Genomic DNA, 19,296 nt, shown 5'->3' on the forward strand with positions numbered 1-19,296 from the left:
CCCAGGATGGTGTTTCCAGAAGCTCTTTTTCCTGCTCCAGTTTTTCCAACAATAATGAGTCTCAGGTCTGTCAGCTGTGTAGAACCTGTAAGTAATTTATAAAACATTAGTCTCAGTAATTACAGTCATTTGACAAAAAGCCTTGATACATGTTTAGCTTTCACTGTGGAAGATGTTCTGGTTAAACTGTAATAATAAATATGCTTTTTTTTTATAAAAATTGGAGAGCAATGTTCAGTAACTGTGACTCCTAAGATGCATGAAAGAGGCATCCAATCACTGAGCTTAAAATTCTGTCAGGTGAGTCGCTAACAAAGAGCAAGAACTAAAGATTACCCTGAGGAGAAAACTGAAGACACAAACTGCAGCTTAAATCAGTTTATGGTGCTGTGTTTTTTAACAGCTAGTGATGGGAAAAAAAATTGAGAAAGTCACTGTACAAAGAGGGTATGCAACAATTGATACAATCAGTATGAGACACCTGCTGGCCAAATCCTCGATGCTCTATTTGCATGAGTGGTGTCGACTATATCTGAGACCATGACGAAAAACTAAAATAGGAATAGGCATAAACATTTCATGGAATCAGCTTCCTCTTTCAGTTCACAGCAACTCAATATATGTTTATGAATAAAATGTTTTAGCTGGCAAGTAAAGACTAAAACGTTTGCCTAAGGGCTCCATCATTTAGGCCTAAAGATATTCACCTCACAGGACAAACCTGCATTACCTCTGACCTTATTTCTTTGTACAGACTATCACAAACCTTCGTGTTGATTTTGGCAGTGAACAGTTTGACCACATAATGTGACCAGCACAAGCAGGATGCAACCTGGGATCCAAGCTTTTCCTCGGAACATCTCTGTCACTGTCATCTGTGGCAAAAACTTCACATGAAAAAGACAATCAAAAGAAAATCTATCACAGCAGCAAGTTGCTAAACATTACAATTGGAACAGAATATAAAATAATTAGTGTACTAAATTAGTTATATGCTATCTATTGCCAAGGTAAGCAAAGCATTCTTCTCATGTTAAACCCTATTTTGAACGTACCTGTGCAAGTGTCTCCTCAGCTGTAGCCTATGTTGACAGAGGAAGAGCCTCTTTAATAACACAACAGAGCACACCCTCAACAAAGATACTGAACATGTGATTCAACATCATCATACTCGGTTTCGTTTTTCTGAAAACAAGTGCATACAGTAAAGGCCCACTGACCAGGATAAAAGATGAGGGAGCCATCCACTGGTGGCAGAAGAAAATAGCACAAGGTTCCACTTACATCAGCACATGTGCTGCCAGCATCTAACCAGATAACATAACTAATAAACAACATAGATACATGGGCTAAATAAGTGCAAGTCAAGCCAGAGGTAAAATACTCAATGTGTGATATGTAATAAAGAGCAACTGGGTTTTTTAGATTCATAATCACTGTTCTGAAAATTATGGAAATGTTATGTTTTGTGATGTAAAATGTGGCAAGTTGTTGACTTTAATATTAAAGTGGGACACAGATTTTTAGCAAAGTAGAAGAATAAATGATTTCATTTTGGTTTCATGTGTGTAGCCTACAGTAAAACTGACACATATTACAAATTACAATAACTCTTTCTGTCAAAAAAATGAACTGAATGTTTTATTTGACACCAATGATGGTGTTTCCTTAATGAGATCATTCTTAGTGAAAGACTTTAATTTGTAGAATATTAGACCTTTAGAAAACTGCCCTTGACATAGAAAAAGGCCATCAAAACTGCAGCATAAAATGATTTGAACTTCAGACTTTATTGAAAAAGTATTTCCCAATAACAAACAAAGCATGCAGGTTAATTTCTATGGCGAAGATTTACTGGAGAGGTTTCTGAGTAGGGGCTATAGTATCCATACTTGTTTCAGTGTCAAAGATTATTTATTGCTTCTCCCATATTACTTTTTGTCACAGTTTATTGTGACACAACTAAAAAAACATATCTAAAGTGCAATTGTAGCCTTGAGTGAGTCCAGCTGCTCCAGCAAGTGTGAGAAGATAAGAGGAGGTAAATGCTCCTGCACCTAAAAGTCCCAGAGAAACAAGAGCTATGTTTTTACACCAAGCAATCTTTTTCTCCTCCTCTCTGATCTTCTCTTCCTCTTCCTTCTTTCTTCGCTTTGCCGCCTCCTCCATTTTTTTCCTTTCTTCCTCAAGTTTCCTCTGGGCTTTCTCATACATCTCATTGGTGTAGTAACTCTCTCCATTGAACTTCAGCATGTTCTCTATCTTATGTAGAAGCTCCCTGACCTGTTTTCTGTTTTGTTTCTGGGAATTGTTGAATGCATGGTATCTTCTTCCACACTGATTTACCAGTCTCTTTAGGTCTTTGCTCTCTGTCAGATAGTCTTCCACAGATTTACCCTCCAACAAATCAGCATGTGTAAACAGGACTATGATATACATGGAAGCATCTGAGCCAAAATTATCCTCGACCCACTTCACAGCTGCCCTCTCCTCCTCTGTGAATCTTGACTTCAGACTGATCACTAACAGAAAAGCATGGGTTCCAGGAACCGACTGTCTAATACAGTCCTCAATGTTTGTTTTCACTTCTGCTTGTGTTTTGTTTGTGTCAAACAATCCTGGAGAGTCGATGACAACAATCTTCCTGTCCCCATGTTTTACCTCTTCTCTTTGGCAGCCTTGAGTCACAGACGCAGGAGACATGCTCTCTTTAAAGGCATCTTGACGGCCCAGGATGGTGTTTCCAGAAGCACTCTTTCCTGCTCCAGTTTTTCCAACAATAATGAGTCTCAGTTCTCTCAACTGTGTAGAACCTGTAAGTAATTTATAAAACATTAGTCTCAGTAATTACAGTCATTTGACAAAAAGCCTTGATACATGATTAGCTTTCACTGTGGAAGATGTTCTGGTTGAACTGTAATAATAAATATGCTTTTTTTTAATAAAAATTGGAGAGCAATGTTCAGTAACTGTGACTCCTAAGATGCATGAAAGAGGCATCCAATCACTGAGCTTAAAATTCTGTCAGGTGAGTCGCTAACAAAGAGCAAGAACTAAAGATTACCCTGAGGAGAAAACTGAGGACACAAACTGCAGCTTAAATCAGTTTATGGTGCTGTGTTTTTTAACAGCTAGTGATGGGAAAAAAAATTGAGAAAGTCACTGTACAAAGAGGGTATGCAACAATTGATACAATCAGTATGAGACACCTGCTGGCCAAATCCTCGATGCTCTATTTGCATGAGTGGTGTCGACTACATCTGAGACCATGACGAAAAACTAAAATAGGAATAGGCATAAACATTTCATGGAATCAGCTTCCTCTTTCAGTTCACAGCAACTCAATATATGTTTATGAATAAAATGTTTTAGCTGGCAAGTAAAGACTAAAACGTTTGCCTAAGGGCTCCATCATTTAGGCCTAAAGATATTCACCTCACAGGACAAATCTGCATTACCTCTGACCTTATTTCTTTGTACAGACTATCACAAACCTTCGTGTTGATTTTGGCAGTGAACAGTTTGACCACATAATGTGACCAGCACAAGCAGGATGCAACCTGGGATCCAAGCTTTTCCTCGGAACATCTCTGTCACTGTCATCTGTGGCAAAAACTTCACATGAAAAAGACAATCAAAAGAAAATCTATCACAGCAGCAAGTTGCTAAACATTACAATTGGAACAGAATATAAAATAATTAGTGTACTAAATTAGTTATATGCTATCTATTGCCAAGGTAAGCAAAGCATTCTTCTCATGTTAAACCCTATTTTGAACATACCTGGGCAAGTGTCTCCTCAGCTGTAGCCTATGTTGACAGAGGAAGAGCCTCTTTAATAACACAACAGAGCACACCCTCAACAAAGATACTGAACATGTGATTCAACATCATCATACTCGGTTTCGTTTTTCTGAAAACAAGTGCATACAGTAAACGCCCACTGACCAGGATAAAAGATGAGGGAGCCATCCACTGGTGGCAGAAGAAAATAGCACAAGGTTCCACTTACATCAGCACATGTGCTGCCAGCATCTAACCAGATAACATAACTAATAAACAACATAGATACATGGGCTAAATAAGTGCAAGTCAAGCCAGAGGTAAAATACTCAATGTGTGATATGTAATAAAGAGCAACTGGGCTTTTTAGATTCATAATCACTGTTCTAAAAATTATGGAAATGTTACGTTTTGTGATGTAAAATGTGGCAAGTTGTTGACTTTAATATTAAAGTGGGACACAGATTTTTAGCTAAGTAAGAGAATAAATGATTTTTTTTAAAGATAATGGATAGCTGATGGATGGAGAGAGGACAGCAAAGTAACGGAGAATGAAAAGAGGAACAAAAACACTCCCCTATTTTTTCTGGCACTCTGTTCAACATGGTCCTCTTTTGCTTTTCCTTTCCTCTTCAAACCTCTTCTTGTCTCCTCGGTGCATGATCTCATGGTGCAGTGTTTTTCTCTGCAGTCTTCCACCAGTGCCTTCCCTGTGGACCACTGAAAGAACTCTGATTAGAATATTCACTTTCACAGGGCACGTCTTTGTCTCTTGTGCGTGTTCTAAATTTGGAAAAATAAAAATATATACACAGACTTGATCAAACTCCAGCATGCATTTCTGTCCCCTGTCTTCTCTCTAGTGGTTATGATGAAGCATAGCAGTGAGGACAAACAACCAAACCAGTCAAATTTTCCTTGTAGCATCTCTGCAAATGTAATCTCTTCAAAAGTATTAAAAGACAAAAGACAGATTAAAAATGTTTAATATAATAATAAAATGTTGTCAATGATCTATTAAACAGTATAATTAGATTAAAGATGCCATAAATTTTTTGATCATATAACAAGGAAATGCCAGGAAAGCATTCTTCTTACATTACAGTAATATAAATAACCTGCTTCCTCAGCTGTGTGATATGTTGGCAGGAGGGGAAATTCTTTTTACACAAAACTCTGCACACGCTACTGTCCAACAACAATTATTCTATACTATTTAGCTGTAAGGTTTCCCTACCTATAGAGCACTTTCACCCGCTGAGCAGGCCAAACTAGTGCACACAAGATGAGGCAGCCACCCAGTGGCATCAGGTGTCTGTATTTACTTTTGTGCACTAGTTCACTTGTTCCATCACCTTCATTTTGTTTGTCATCTAAATGTGTGACAAGCTGTCCGCCTCCTTCCGTCCTTATCACCGTAGCATGATTTCCACCCACACTGTGAATTAGTGTCTGATTGGACTGCTGACAAACACCTCTCTCCATAAACTAGGTGTAGGCAGGCTAACATTTCCACCTCATGTCTGGACTCTGAGAGAGTAAGGAAATGATGTGATGACAGCGGTAGTAAATGTGATCCCACCATAGATCAGAAATCATAGAGAGCAGAAGAGGTGACAAGGTGTTTACCTATGTACTGGCAAACTTTGTCCCAGATGAGCTCTTTAGACATTTGAGTATCTCAGGGGGTTTTTGATGGCCGCATCGGTATCAATTCCATACAGAGGTCTTGACCTCAACAAAACAATGAAAACTCCTCAAAACATCAGTGAAATAGGAAGAAACTCATTTAGAAAAAGAGAGAGGTTGATTATTTTACAACTACAAACTCTAGACTTAGACCAGCTTGAACCAATAGAACAATATCTCCTTGGTGTTGAGATGAATCCTATTCATTTTTATGCAAGCTTTTTGTGTGGGCAACACACACACACACACACACACACACACACACACACACACAGAAAGTGTAAGAATAACAAATACATAATACAAAGCAATGCATATATTTGGTAGAATTAGTGACTGATAATTGTGAGCTGCATGGCGGTTCTTCCACTGAGGTACGAGGCTGAGTGGGAAACCAGCTTCACGTTTTGGTAGTCCATAGAAGCAAGCCTCTTATCCTATGTGTGTGTCTTTGTGTGTAGCAGCATCTGTGTCAGAGAAGCAGACAGAACAACAGGAACACACAGTATGTGACTTCTCCTCACGTGCAAACAGAGGTGCACGGAGCATCTATGTAGGGCTGTGCGTGTGTATGTGTGTGTGTGTGTTTGCGAGTGCAGTGATTGCTATAACAAAGACAAGCCGTCATTACACGTGCGATAACGTTGCTGGGACCACGCAGAGGTGAAAATGGCTGTATCTTCCTGCAATGTGAATCTCCTGGCACACGACAGCACACAGAAAGGGACGGCGCACTGCAGTGACAAAGAACATGAACGGACTGGCATTCAGCAGCATTAATTAAATGTTAAAATTTACCTAATCATTTCCATTAAAACACATTTTCACTTGCAAATTATACTTCTTTCTTTCACTGTGAATCCTTTGATGGCAGTACATTTTTCTAGATGTTATTCAAATCAAATCAGCTTCATTGGTATGAGCCATATGAATAATGTTGCCAAAGCAAAACATAACATTTTACACACTGAAGGACAGTGGTGGAAAGTAACTAATTACATTTACAAGTACTGCAATTAAGAACAATTTTGAGGTATCCCTCCTTCACATGAGCATTTTCATTATTTGTTACTTCATACTTGGACATCAGATGTCTGCTCGACTTAACTAACTGTTGACTAAACCCTTTCCACAAACTGTAGTAGTCCAACCGTAGCAAAACAGCTGTGACTATTTGAGGCCTGGTCTTTGGGTTTGTCCACATGTTGAAGCATTGTGCATGGCGCTCTAGTCAGAGTGAAACTACATACACAAAGAGCTTGGAGGCGGTGTCTTTCTTTGGCCTTTTCCAAAACCAAAACATACAACTATGGCAAAAGTGTGAGAAATGAATAAATTGTTTGGCAGCAACATAGTCAGTGTGTTTATCTGCTCTAACTTAAAGAGCCCATGACATGCTCATTTTGCTCATTTTCAGCCATTTAATGTTTAATCTTGGGAACGTCTACATTAGCTTGGCACCCCTCATGACTCCAAATAGTCTGTGATTATTTCAGAACAATAAAACCACCTCCTGCTCGCGGTGTTTTGTTGAAAGTGGACAGCAGGATGAACTGTACCAGCATTAATCAATATGAATTTCTCCTCCACAGATAGGTAAACAATGGTATATGTACCGATGACAAGAGATGTGTAACACTCTAAACAAAGTGCTACAAACAAAAACCTCATCACAATCTAGAAATACATGTTTTTCTTGGAACAAATTGCCATTTTAAAAACTGTGTGTGAACTGATGTTTAGGAGCAGCAGGAAACCATATTCACTGCTCATCTCTTGATTCACATAATAGAAAAAAGAGTCTTCGGTTGATTTGTAGTTTATTAGTTCACTGAATATTAAATTTCACTTGATATTAGCCTGATTCTTTTCTACATGGGTTTGTTTTTACTGTACACAAGAGGTTTTGTATGTGAGCCTGTCTGAATGGTTGGTACAGGCATTGTTCTGAGGCTTTCAAGCTTCATGACTCACATATGCACACCACACATATTTACAATGGTACCCAATTAGAACTCCATGAGCAAAGAAACTGCTCTTGCATCTTTTGTTTTGTTTTGTTTTGCTGTTGAGACAGAGAACTACACATGAGATCGCAGCAATGACACGATGTGATTATCAACCTGAATGCATAAAGGAGTCCTTTGGAGTCAGCATTATTATGACTATGAGACAGTGCGGGAAGAGTGTTAATCCATTTATCATTGCACATGAGAAATTGTATTTTGCTTGTTATAAATGGGCACACAGGGAAAAAAAACTTCTCATACGTAACGCATGTGAGGTTTGTTGTAAATAAAAAGCCTGAGTGGATTGTCCTGTGCTGCAAAAGTGATTGTCTTTGTGAACTCATAAGCAGTGTCCATGGAAATGCATACGATGCTGATAGCATGAGGAGCAAATGACCTAGTGTAGCACACACAGAAAAACATCCATCTTACTGACAACCATAAAGAGATCCGTGTGTGCAAGGGGTTTTGTTGTTAACAGTCTATTAAACTCTATTGCAATAATTTAAAAACAACTGTTTAGTAAATGGAATTCATATTTTGGTGTTAACCTGCTTCACTTTGAGAAATGAAGTATAAGCATGACCTTATGACCTTGTACATTTCAAATTAAGAATGAGCCAAAAGTCATGGACACGAATGCTAAACAACGTGTGTGAATTCATAGTTGATGAGGATGAAGGGTCCTCTGAGGGACTGCCTACTGGAAAAGTTCTTTACTGAGTAGTGTAGGATGGTAAGGTAGGCTATGCCAGCTTGAATCTGACTGTTTAGGATGTGTGGGATTCAGGCTGTGGACTTCTGGCAATCACGACTCCAGCATAACACACACATACACATACACATAGGAAGAGAAAAAAAGTGGGCGACAGAAAGAGTTGCCATCTAAGACATTTTGGAATATAGATTAACAGAAAGAGTTGCCATCTAAGAGCAACAGAAAGAGTTGCCATCTAAGACATTTTGGAATATAGATTATGCAACAGCCATACAATATTCAAATAATCAGGTTACTAACTCAGCATCCTCCCATAGATATTCAAAGCATGACTTAAAAATAAATCCCAATGAAGCATTCCACACAGTGTATTAAAGATGATTTTATTTAAATCATCAGTTCAACATAATGAATTATATTTAAATGACTATCAGTGCTTTATTCCTTGTTTTAGTCGCTCTGTACAGTCTGTTTGTCTATCACTGAATCGGACATTTCTCCAGTGCTTTGCTGGGCTTTCTTGTCGTATGTGGTCCGATGACTTGACGAAGGTCAGCGGTAAAACTCGGCCTACGTGCCAGCGGGTACATGGCGCCACATGGGTCATCGCGCCCCGGCGCCCGACCGCTCCTCTCCGCTGTGCGCATTGCCTGGTACGAACGAAGCGAGACTTTGCGGTGCCGAGACGGGCCAGTTTCAGTCGGAAGACCGCCTTGCTTTGCCAAAACCTCGAAAACTTTTTCTAGGTTAGTGCTGTGCTTTGCAGACGTTTCAAAATAAGCACAGTCATCACCGAGGGTTTGGAGCACCTCTGCCTTACTTATTTCTCTCTCGGACTCCAGGAGGTCCACCTTGTTGGCGCAGACGACCAGGGGAACCTGCGGCTGCGAACACTGCTCTGGCACAGAGGATTTGAGCTTGGATTTAGCAGCCACAATCTCCGTCCGCAGGGCGCACATCTCTTCGAAAGAGCTTCGGTCGTCTAGACTGAATACTAGAAGAAAAATGTCTCCTACAAGGAAAACAAAAACAAAAACAAACAAACAAAAACTATTACTACCTTCTCATAGTTGTATTTGGCATTGTTCAAAGGAGAGAATTAGGCATTTGTACATGCACCTATCACCTGTAAATATTTAGAGAGTAGTATAACAGGCAATACGCACCAGTGAGGATAGACAGCCTCCGCTTAGCGGGGAAGTCCCTTTCCCGGGATGCATCCAGAATGTCAATCTGGTAGGTTTCGCCACGGATACGAAACAGTTTCCTGAGGAAATCCTCGGAGGTGGGATTGTACTCCTCCACAAATCCGTCCCGAAGGTATCTTCTTAGGATGGAGGTCTTGCCTACCCGTGGCGCACCAAGAACCACGATGCGCTTACAGTTCTGTGGTTTGGTGGAGTAAAGGGGGTCGTGTCGGTGCTCTTGACCAGTATGGAGATGTCGGGTTTGACCGTGGAGAACCAGAGCTGCCAGCTGATTTAGCGGAGACGTCTTGCAGGCATGGTTGCTGTTGGCAGCCCCAGAGCGCGCATTCTTTTCTTGTTTCCACTGAGACGTGGCTACTTTAAGTATCCCCAAGCCTGCTTTAATCCCCGATGAACTCAGGTGCTGCGATGCGTTTTTGTAAGCCAGTAAAACTTTGGAGGACGCAGCGCACTGCCCGTCGGCATTAGCATAAAACTGGGGCCCATCTCTGCTGGAGCAGCTGAGCTGGTGCGGAACAGGGATGAAGGTGGTCTGCGCACGGGTCGAGGTGCCCATTTCCATCTTTTTAAGATGTTTTTGGGCCGTGGTTCCGTGCAACATGGGCAAAAATTTGTGATCTGATCTGCTGAAGCTTGTCTTTAGTGCTGTGGCTGATGTCAGGTGTCTTTATATAGGGTGTCCTCAACCCCGTGGTTCATCCGCGTCATGCTGATTGACAGAAGAGAAGTGTTCTTTAGCAGAACAGCTGTTTTGAGGAAACTATACAGGCCTACAACTGAGATTGCACTTTAGTGTAGACTACTTACATGATTTGCAATAGTAATAATGATTGTTATTATTATTATCGTACATTTTATATTGCAATTGTACATTTGTTTTTATAAATCCCAAATATCCGCAGCCTATAAAATACACTTTTGCTATAATATTTCTGCAGACTAATAAGAATGAAGAGATCTGTGCTCGATTTTGTTCTGTCCTCAATATGGTCTATACCCTAACTGCCTTGCTCCTGTTCCCCGGAAGAAAGACTTCAGTAGCTCGCTTTGAGGCGTCCGTTGCCATGGTTACGACTAGAGAACACATAGTCGACAGTGAGGGCAGCGCTAGCCTGAGTAGCACGACTAGTTAAACTACTGCGTTAACAAGACTTAAACCAAATGCGCCGCGGCGTGTCACTGAAGAAAGAGTTAAGACCTCCTAATAATTCAGGTGAGCGACAACCGCCTGTTTCCCCTTTACCTTCGTCTTTCCGGGTTCTCTAAGTACAGGCTAAGCGTTTGGGGTGACTTCTTCACCGGTTTAGCTGCACTGACTACAATGCATAGCCTCCTCTACTTCTGCAAGTATCGGCTACTAAACTTAACACTTAGGGCGGTGGAGTAGGTACACAGAGTGAAAGTAGCTATATTACAATTTTAAAATATCTTGCAACCAGACTTATAGCTTCCCAAATAAAGGTGAGCTACTAGCATCAGAATATAGCCTATTTAAGGGAGCAAAGACAAAATTGCACATCTGCAGAATGACACGATTTTGAATAATACAGTATATTATTGGATTATAATTACTAATACATTCGTGTGTGAATCACATTAGCTATTAGGTGGGAACATCAAAGTGTACAGGTATATGTTTATTATGTTTAGTTTTAATCACCTGAAGATTTAAAGTAGCCTCACTGGTAAATAAAGATATCTAATAGTAATATTGTAGTAAAAGGTACAATATTTCTCCTATGTAATAGTAGTGGAGTAGAAATATAAAGTAGCATAAAATGGAAACACAAATACCTCAGTACTCAGTACAATACTTGGGTAATTGTAGTCTGTTGTATTCCAGGTTTTAAGGTTGCAGCTGGAAGCAGTGACTCTATGCAGATGTGATGCCTGAGATTCAAGAGAGAAACATACAGAAAATAGGTCAACATCATCAGCTTTTGATAGATTCATTTGCAGTGACATAAAAGCATTGCTTTCCTCAAGGACCAAGGGCCTCTGAAATGTGAAACATTTACAAAAGCCAAGGACCAATAATTGTTGTGACCATGGAAACTATAATCAGGCAAATTAACTGAATTGCATAACCATGCCAGTGTTCAAGGATATATCTCTTTGTCCTTGCATGTGCGTATGTGTGTGAGCACAGATGTACTTTTTGCACAATGAAGTAGAACTTGCTTTTTTTAAAACCATTTAACATGTTAAAATCAGGGGGTTACTAATGAACTACATGATTCATTACCTTTTAAGTATTGCAGTGCCCAGTATGACATGAAATAGCATTACTCAAACACACTGTTGTCATTTTCTTTACTCTTCTCCAGAGAACAAGAAGCTAAAAACTCCTCTGGAGTTGTCCATCTTGGGTGATGACCAGTCCAAGAACACTACTTTTAAAGGCGATATCCAGGCTCTGGCCAGTTACCCAGAGGACCTCCACAAAGTAAAACTAACTTCATCCATATGCAGTATTTACCAAATAATTTTGTTCTTAAAATAAAACACAAATCATTGTGTTTGGTACTTTCACGTTAAAGCAGTTGTATGTGTAACTGAGTTTGTGATCATGACTCCAGGTCCATGTACCAAAGCCACCCAAGGGCCGTCAGAATCCAGCGCTGGTGGCTTGTGTGGGTAATACGGAGCCAGCTGATGAAGATAAAAGCGCTGCTCAGGGGGTTGTGGCTCATCCAGTGAGTCTGGACCCTGACTCTCAACCTCTGTATGACACAGGTGAGTTGTATTCCTTTGCCCTCATCAAAAATAAGCTTTTCTGCAGCTTGAAGGAGATGTTATCCTAGCCATGATATGCATCATTGATGCTAAAAAAAATTTTTTTCTGTTCCCATGCTTATCAGGACTGGAAGGGATTCGATTTGATGACCAAGGGATGGTTCTTCCACACAGCATCCTTGGTAGTTTAGAGGATTTCAGACATTTTCTGGAAGCCACTGAAGAAACAGAGGTAATTTCAGGGCTAATTTTATTTTCTCACATCCTTTAAACTAACAAATGCAAGAGAAACACTTTGACATTTCTATATTTGTCACCTCTGGTACTTTCTGTCCTTCCTCTGTCATCTAGTTGGTGAAGCGAATACTAACGTCTCGGAGAGATCCCTCAGCTGAGGCCTCAGAGAGCCATCACGCTGAGGCCGTAGAGAGTGGGGTCCCTTCAGGCCACAGAAACATCCAGAGTAATGCCCTGAAGCATTGGCATGTACATATGAAGCAGCGCATACGGCAGCAGGAGTTCTTATCTGGTGAGCTGAAAAACAGCAACCTGAACCAGAGAGACATGTGGATTTCTCATTTAAAGCAAATTAAAGAACGGGATATTTATTTAGTCAAATGACTTCCTGGGTCTGCATTTATGTCTTGCCTCTGTCCAGCTGTATCTTATCCATCTGTTGCTCTTTTCATCTAAATCGAGACTTGCTAGACAGACCAGTGGAAACCTTGCTGATGAACCAAGCTGACCGTTTCAGAGAAACTCAGGAGCAGAGGATATTTCTAAACCAAGTCCTGCCTCTCATCCACTCTGGATATGTATGACACATTTGCTTTCTCTGGTTTACTCTGTCTTTAGTCATCTGGCAAAGTATCTTATATTTGCCATAGTTCTCCAGTACCTAACATCTGAAATCATTTTTCCTGCTGTTTCTTCACTCATGTGTGTGTCATAGGGCTACCATGTAGGAGGTGAGTTTTGGAGTCTCCCCCAGCGTTACGGAGATGAAATGAGCGGTATCACAGCCACTCTGACTCAGACAGAGCAGGGCAGTCGGGAACCTGTCACATATGTAGGACGACCGAGCAGCATACTGCGGGAATCAGGTACACACAGACTGTACTCTGTGTCCCAGTTTTTCCCTTCAGCCTCCCTCTCGACCCTGTTCCTTCTGACTGCACATGAAACGTGTCCCAAATAAAATAATTGCTCTGTCTCATGGTTTAGCTTTTCTACTAATAAAAACACGCACAAGGGGCCGGGAATCAAAAGTACACATTTTGAAATAAACATTAGACAAAAATTTAATTGTAAAATGACCAAATGCAGCATAAACTGAAAATGGCTGCTTGTATCCAAACAACAAAAGAAAAAGAGAAGGCAGTGGCCCTCGCTCTGGGTGATTAAGCCAAACAAAGGGCAACTCTGACAGACACACTTCCATACATAGTGTACACTCATTTAGTCTCTTTGTAAGACCAAATGTTCCCTCTCTGTGCAAATGTGTTTTATTCTCTAGGAATCCTTTGTGATGAGTCTGTGCGTCCAGCCTCTAGGACTTGGGACCAAAGTACGTACCTGCAGCACCAGTACCAGGAGCTCAGGAAGGTCCTAAGGGATACTGACACTAAAAAGCCGGTAACACAAATTGTTTCAGATTTTTCAATATCATTATTGCATCAAAGTCCAGAATGTGAGACAATGTTTTTAAGCTTCCATTTATTACTGGGGATATATTATGTATTTTACGATATAAGCAGGTTATTATAACTAATCATTCTGACTGTCAGTCATAAATAAAAGAGATCCCACATGCAAGACACGATATTAATCTATATTTATCTATGTTAGATGTAAGTAAACATAAACACATGTCAAAGTTGGAGGTGTTCCTTTGGGCACACCAGTGACTGTCTGAGGCCACACCATTAGGTCTATAATGCACACTGGCCCCAGCATACCTTCCTCAGTCACTTACAACTACCAAGTCAGTTTTGGCAAATTAGCAACATAAAATTAGCTGATCCGAGTTCCTGCTTGTAATGTACGTACTGCAGCCGAGGTAGAAAGTAACTAAGTACACTAATTCAAGTACAATACTAAAGTAGTTGTACTTTGAATATTTCTGTTTTCTTTTTGTTTTTTTTTGGTCACATTATACACTGTAAAAAAAATTCTGTGTATTTTACGGTAAAATACTGGCAGCTGTGGTTGCCAGAATTTCACCGTAAAAAATATAGTGTCAATGTATATCACATAACGGTAAACTACTTTAAGATAACAGATATACTGTAAACCTGTTTACAGTTTAAGTCAGTAATCAACACAGTACAACCGTATGACATATTACGGTATTTTATTGTAAAGGTTGATTTTACGGTAAAATACTGGCAGCTGCGGTTGCCAGAATTTCACCGTAAAAAATATAGTTATTATGTAAAACTGTTTACAGTAAAATACTTTAATATAACATGTATAGTGTAAATCTATTTACAGTTTATGTCAGTAATAAACACAGTACAACCGTATGACATACTACGGTATTTTATTGTAAAGGGTGATTTTACGGTAAAATACTGGCAGCTGCGGTTGCCAGAATTTCACCGTAAAAAATACAGTGTCAATGTATAACACATTACGGTATATGCATTTGTCAAATGTAATTTTCACAGCTAAGAACTGTTACTTAATTTACGTTAAATTTATATCAAAAACAGACAGATTTGTAAACCTAAAAACAACAGCTATTAAGTAAAATTTTGATTTTACAGAAAATTACCGGCAGCTGTGGTTACCAGAATTTCGCTGAAAAAAAATACAGTATAACCCATAAAATATTATAATTGGTTGACATAAATTTTACAGTCACTAGTTTTTATGAATACATTTTAAATGACTAATAAAATCCACTGTAAACTGCTTACAGGATATCAATAATAAACAGTTTTTGCATTTACACATCTGTGATCCAATAAATGATACTGTATACTCCAAAGTTGGGTTACAATTGAAAAAGAGGTTCTGTGTGCATCTTAAATATAATATATATTTGTAGCATATTAGATGAATATTTACACAGGCATCACATAAAATTATGGTCAGTAGCAGTATTATTAACCAAACCTGTACCGTACTTTTAATATTTTGTTCATGTAGAAATAAAGGTATGTATACGCTAAATGGTGAAAGGTTTTGTACCGTTAATTTAAATGTACACATACAATAAATCTGTTGTTTGGACTAAGTAATACCGTTAACTTTAGGGTAGATACTTGCTTGTAACATAATGGAATTTTCCTATTAATTTCACAAAGATTCAGTATTTTTACAGAAAAAAATAATCATTTCTATATATTATGGCAGTAAAAAATATAGTTATCTACTGTTTATTGATTAATAGTAATACAATGTGTAAATTACAGTAATACAATGTTTTACTTTTAACAGTCTTTTACTGTTGCTATTTCACAGTATTTTACTGTAATTTTTACGAACATTTTTTACAGTGTACGTCAACTTCACATTTAGTGGTAAATATTGTACTTTTTATTCCACTATATTTATTTAATAACTTTACTTGTTGTTTTTCAGAACTAGATTAACAGTACATAATACAGTATAATTGTGAGACTTTATTGATCCCAGTGGGAATTTTACAGATACCCAGCAGCATGTAAAGTAATTTTAAATTATAAGCATCTAAAACAGTTCAAATTAGCTCCATCTTTACCAGCCGCAACATTAAAGTGATAAACATAATAATTCACCAATAATTATATTACAATAATGTAATATAAAAAACTGTGAAATGTGGTATTCTGTATATTCTGTATTTTTAGTTTTGATACTTAAACTATATTTTGATGCTACTATGTTTTGTAATTTTAGTAACGAGTATTGTTACTCTGTGGTATTTGTACTTTTACCTAAGTAAATGATCTGAAAGCTTTTTCCACCATGAGTACCTATGTGCATACAGATGACTGTCACTGGATTACTTTGATACTGAATAAAACCTAAAAATGAGGATTATCAGCCAAGTTCATATCTTTGCTCCAAGCTACAATAACTAACATTCCATTGTTTTCATAAATAGCAGCATGTACATGTCCCCATTTGTTGTTTTCTATAAAAGTAAACAACAACCTAATTGTATGTGCACAGCACAGATCTTAATTGTTCATCTTTCATTTCAGCACAAACAACATCTTTATTGGACCACACGTCGTCCAACCACACAGGCCACTAAAGCTGCTCACACCCTCAGGACACTCTGTCTCTTGCTCTGAAGCTGCTAGCTGCTCATAATCAGTCTCTTCCCAAATAGCCAGTGATCATCCAAGCCTTGGGCACACTGTGCTGAATTTTCTGTACAGAGAACAAACTACAGTACACAGACAGGCACATGTACTCTCATACACGCCAACACAAATGCACATAAGAACGCACACAGGCATAAGCACACATATATGCACACACACAATAGTTCACATACTTTTATGATACATCTTAAAGCTTGTGGAATGTACATGCAGTATACACATGCATATTGAGATTAGTGTAACGCTGCAGTGCTCCTTAAATGCTCATATGTGTTCACATCGGTGCTCACACAAAAAGGGTACAGTTATGAAATTTGGAGCACGTCCAATCATAGAAATCTCGGGGGTGGCAGAACCCAAGAAAAAGGACCAAACCTGGCCAACCACTCTCTCTGAATTACAATGAGTCTATCAGGAGAGACAGGAGGTTCTGGGGTAAACACCTCTTTGCACAGCCAGTTCCTACTTAAACCTATTAACACACTAAGTAACATGCACTAATTATGGAAAGGTTTATTCATATTACAAACTTTTTTTCTGAACTCAGTATCCTCCTCCCTCTATCTCTCCCTTTCTTGCTCTCTCTTTCTCATACACACATCTGTACCACTGACATAGGAGAAAACAATAGTGTAGTTTTCTGTTATGCTGGTGGCTTCTGTCAAACACATGAACAGAGACAGATCGTCCTGTCAGCAGCAAACTAGGCCATGGCATTGTGACATATGTGCAAAGCGGCAGAGATGATGGGGAAAAGAAGGGGTTGTTGAGACAAAATAGAAGAGAGAGGAAGCTACGAAGTAAATGAGGAAGAAGAGAAGGCATTGAAAAAATCAAGCTGGAGAAGTGTGAAGTACATGAGGAGCGGAAAAACAATAATTGCATTTATACTGTAGTTGTCAACCAGTTAACTGAAAATTTGGAAGTCAGTTGTATTTTCTGAAAAATGGGATGTGCGGCTATGGAGTGTCTCAGCGGTCTGATCCTAGACCTATTTTATTTTCCATCCACTGTTGTCTATTAACCTGACTTCTTATCATTTTTATATAGATGGTACTCAGCCCTACTTGCCTGTGAAAGGTGATGATCTTAATAGCTTGACCGACATACAGTATATGGCGGCCTGAAAGCCATGACATGCTGAGTGTCACAACATTTTCTAAAACTGAATGAGGACAAAACAAAGGTCCTCAATATTAGCCTCAATAGTGCACCCAACAGGTAAGACTTTTCAGGCCTTAAACTCAGATAACTGGCCCCGAAGGCAGCTCTGGGATGGGCAGCACAGCGGCACGGTGGTTAGCTCTGTCACGTTACATCAAGAAGGTTTGTGCCCGGGCCGACCCGGGACTTTTCTGTGTGGAGTTTGCATGTTCTCTCTGTGCCTGCGTGGGTTCTCTCCGGGTACTCCAGCTTCCTTCCACAGTTCAAAGACATGAAGCTTGGGTTGACTGCCGACTCTAAATTACCCGTAGGAGTGAGTGTGTGTGGTCGTAAATGTCGGCTCAGTGAGAAACTGATTACCTGTCCAGGGTGTACCCCACCTCTCACCCAATGTCAGCTGGGATTGGCTCCAGCCTCCCCTATCTTATACAGGAATAAGCAGTATAGATGATGGATGGATGGATGGATGACAGGTCTGGGACCTTTGACCACAAATAGCAAACAAAACACTAGAAATCTAGGTTTATATGCAATACATACAGTATATACACTTCTACCTCTGAGTCCATTGACTGCATCCGGATTCTAATGACAAAAACGTAAGAGCTTGAAGAGGCAATGCTCAGGGAAAGGGAAGTAAAGCAATTACAGTGAAGAACAGATATGAGTGTATAAGTTTCACTCAAGCAGATGAGTTAGAATAAGTTGAAGGACAGTACACACTGAAAACCCTTAATTTTACCAGTGACAGTATTACACATCATCTCATACTGACCTAATTTTCTGGCTGTACTTTATGGACGCAAGTGGGCATGTATCCATTCACACTGAACTGAAGAAGGACTTTGGGTAATACTTTTCGATAACAGGAACCTGAATGTTGAATGGTCCCTCATCTTCCTTCAAAAATAGCCCTGTGTGCCGCTTTGATTACAGGACATCAGTGGACTGGAAGTGATTGGGTCTGGCAAGCCATTCACTTGTGTCACAGTGAGCCGCAGCCCCATACTGGAGAAGGAGGAAGAGGAGAATGAACAAGAGGAGATGACAGAGAACCTGTAAGAAAGAACTATCTTTTTTGTGTTACTGACATATTGGATATTTTTCCAGACGTAGTGACCAAACTTCAACTTTTTAGAGCATGAATACAACAGGCTACTGCTATAGTTCACAGCATGAGACTGAAAACACACTGAATAGGTGTGATCATAAATAGCAGCAAGTCATTATTTTCATCATTTATTTCTATTACCATTAAATGTTTAAAAACAACAGGTTGATGTAATACTTTACTGTAATCTGTAAACTGTTTTAAAAGGTTATTAAGGAAATCACACATTCACGGCAATAGTTAAGTCAGGAAATGCCATCTGACCACACTGTTTTTACCAGACATTTGTTGCTGCCAAACATATTATTCAAACTGTAATGTAAGTAATGGAATCACATATAGACTTTCTGGATCGCTCACTTGATGAAAACACGACTGGGCTACTTTCTTTACATGCTGCTTCAGGCTTATGACACAGTCCAAGAGGACTCTAAACAGGTACAAAATGACTTTTACACTGTAAGTTGGTCAATCCCCACATTTGGAATGCAGTTACAGTAACAGGTAACTGACTCATTCACTGATTCCCTCCTCGTTGTCTTCCTCAGTGATCCATCGG

At 39.4% G+C, this 19,296-nt stretch overlaps 4 protein-coding genes across 7 annotated transcripts in view; 1 reads left to right on the forward strand and 3 right to left on the reverse strand.

The window, feature by feature from the left end:
• LOC109970695 (GTPase IMAP family member 7-like) overlaps positions 1 to 1,158 on the reverse strand; it is a 5,068-nt gene extending 3,910 nt beyond the window's left edge. The window contains exons 1-3 of one of the 2 annotated variants that reach the window (XM_020618440.1): positions 1,056 to 1,158; positions 767 to 887; positions 32 to 85 (exon numbers count right to left, since the gene is read on the reverse strand). In XM_020618440.1, the coding sequence (XP_020474096.1) occupies positions 32 to 85; positions 767 to 875 (163 nt within the window). In that variant the 5' untranslated portion in view covers positions 876 to 887; positions 1,056 to 1,158. The remainder of the gene's footprint in view (positions 1 to 31; positions 86 to 766; positions 888 to 1,055) is intronic. The other variant, XM_020618441.1, reaches the window with a different exon arrangement.
• A 608-nt stretch (positions 1,159 to 1,766) lies between these two features.
• LOC109970696 (GTPase IMAP family member 7-like) lies at positions 1,767 to 3,878 on the reverse strand. Its single transcript, XM_020618443.1, has 3 exons — positions 3,784 to 3,878; positions 3,495 to 3,615; positions 1,767 to 2,813 (listed from the first exon to the last, which is right to left on the reverse strand). The coding sequence occupies exons 2-3, from the start codon at positions 3,601 to 3,603 to the stop codon at positions 1,963 to 1,965; spliced, it is 960 nt and encodes a 319-aa protein (XP_020474099.1). The 5' UTR covers positions 3,604 to 3,615; positions 3,784 to 3,878; the 3' UTR covers positions 1,767 to 1,962.
• A 4,688-nt stretch (positions 3,879 to 8,566) lies between these two features.
• Positions 8,567 to 11,273, reverse strand: LOC109970713 (GTP-binding protein Rhes-like). Of its 3 annotated transcripts, none has more exons than XM_020618467.1 (3): positions 11,202 to 11,273; positions 9,366 to 10,116; positions 8,567 to 9,211 (listed from the first exon to the last, which is right to left on the reverse strand). In XM_020618467.1, the coding sequence occupies exons 2-3, from the start codon at positions 10,006 to 10,008 to the stop codon at positions 8,679 to 8,681; spliced, it is 1,176 nt and encodes a 391-aa protein (XP_020474123.1). In that variant the 5' UTR covers positions 10,009 to 10,116; positions 11,202 to 11,273; the 3' UTR covers positions 8,567 to 8,678. The 3 variants fall into 3 exon arrangements, with proteins under 3 accessions (XP_020474123.1, XP_020474121.1, XP_020474124.1); XM_020618465.1 differs by lacking the exon at positions 11,202 to 11,273 and adding an exon at positions 10,651 to 10,842; XM_020618468.1 differs by lacking the exon at positions 11,202 to 11,273 and adding an exon at positions 10,405 to 10,460.
• On the forward strand, positions 10,471 to 19,292 carry LOC109970702 (MYCBP-associated protein-like; the record flags this gene model as incomplete). Its single annotated transcript, XM_020618453.1, has 11 exons — positions 10,471 to 10,620; positions 11,735 to 11,853; positions 11,987 to 12,143; positions 12,269 to 12,375; positions 12,495 to 12,672; positions 12,843 to 12,958; positions 13,096 to 13,246; positions 13,660 to 13,778; positions 18,563 to 18,684; positions 19,143 to 19,175; positions 19,286 to 19,292. Coding segments are annotated over exons 1-11 (1,161 nt in total), but the record flags the coding sequence as incomplete, so codon positions are not given.
• Between the last annotated feature and the right edge of the window lie 4 nt (positions 19,293 to 19,296).

Source organism: Monopterus albus, unplaced genomic scaffold (assembly GCF_001952655.1).
Source record: "Monopterus albus unplaced genomic scaffold, M_albus_1.0 scaffold205.1, whole genome shotgun sequence".
Classification (NCBI taxonomy): Eukaryota; Metazoa; Chordata; class Actinopteri; order Synbranchiformes; family Synbranchidae; genus Monopterus; species Monopterus albus.

Excerpts from the sequence above, each read along its gene's own strand:
- LOC109970696 (XM_020618443.1), bottom strand. The coding sequence starts at position 3,603 with ATGACAGTGACAGAGATGTTCCGAGGAAAAGCTTGGATCCCAGGTTGC. Across the intron at positions 2,814-3,494 it reads CTGCCAAAATCAACACGAAG|GTTCTACACAGTTGAGAGAA; the intron begins GTTTGTGATAGT and ends AATTACTTACAG.
- LOC109970713 (XM_020618467.1), bottom strand. The coding sequence starts at position 10,008 with ATGTTGCACGGAACCACGGCCCAAAAACATCTTAAAAAGATGGAAATG. Across the intron at positions 9,212-9,365 it reads GAGGCTGTCTATCCTCACTG|GAGACATTTTTCTTCTAGTA; the intron begins GTGCGTATTGCC and ends TTTTCCTTGTAG.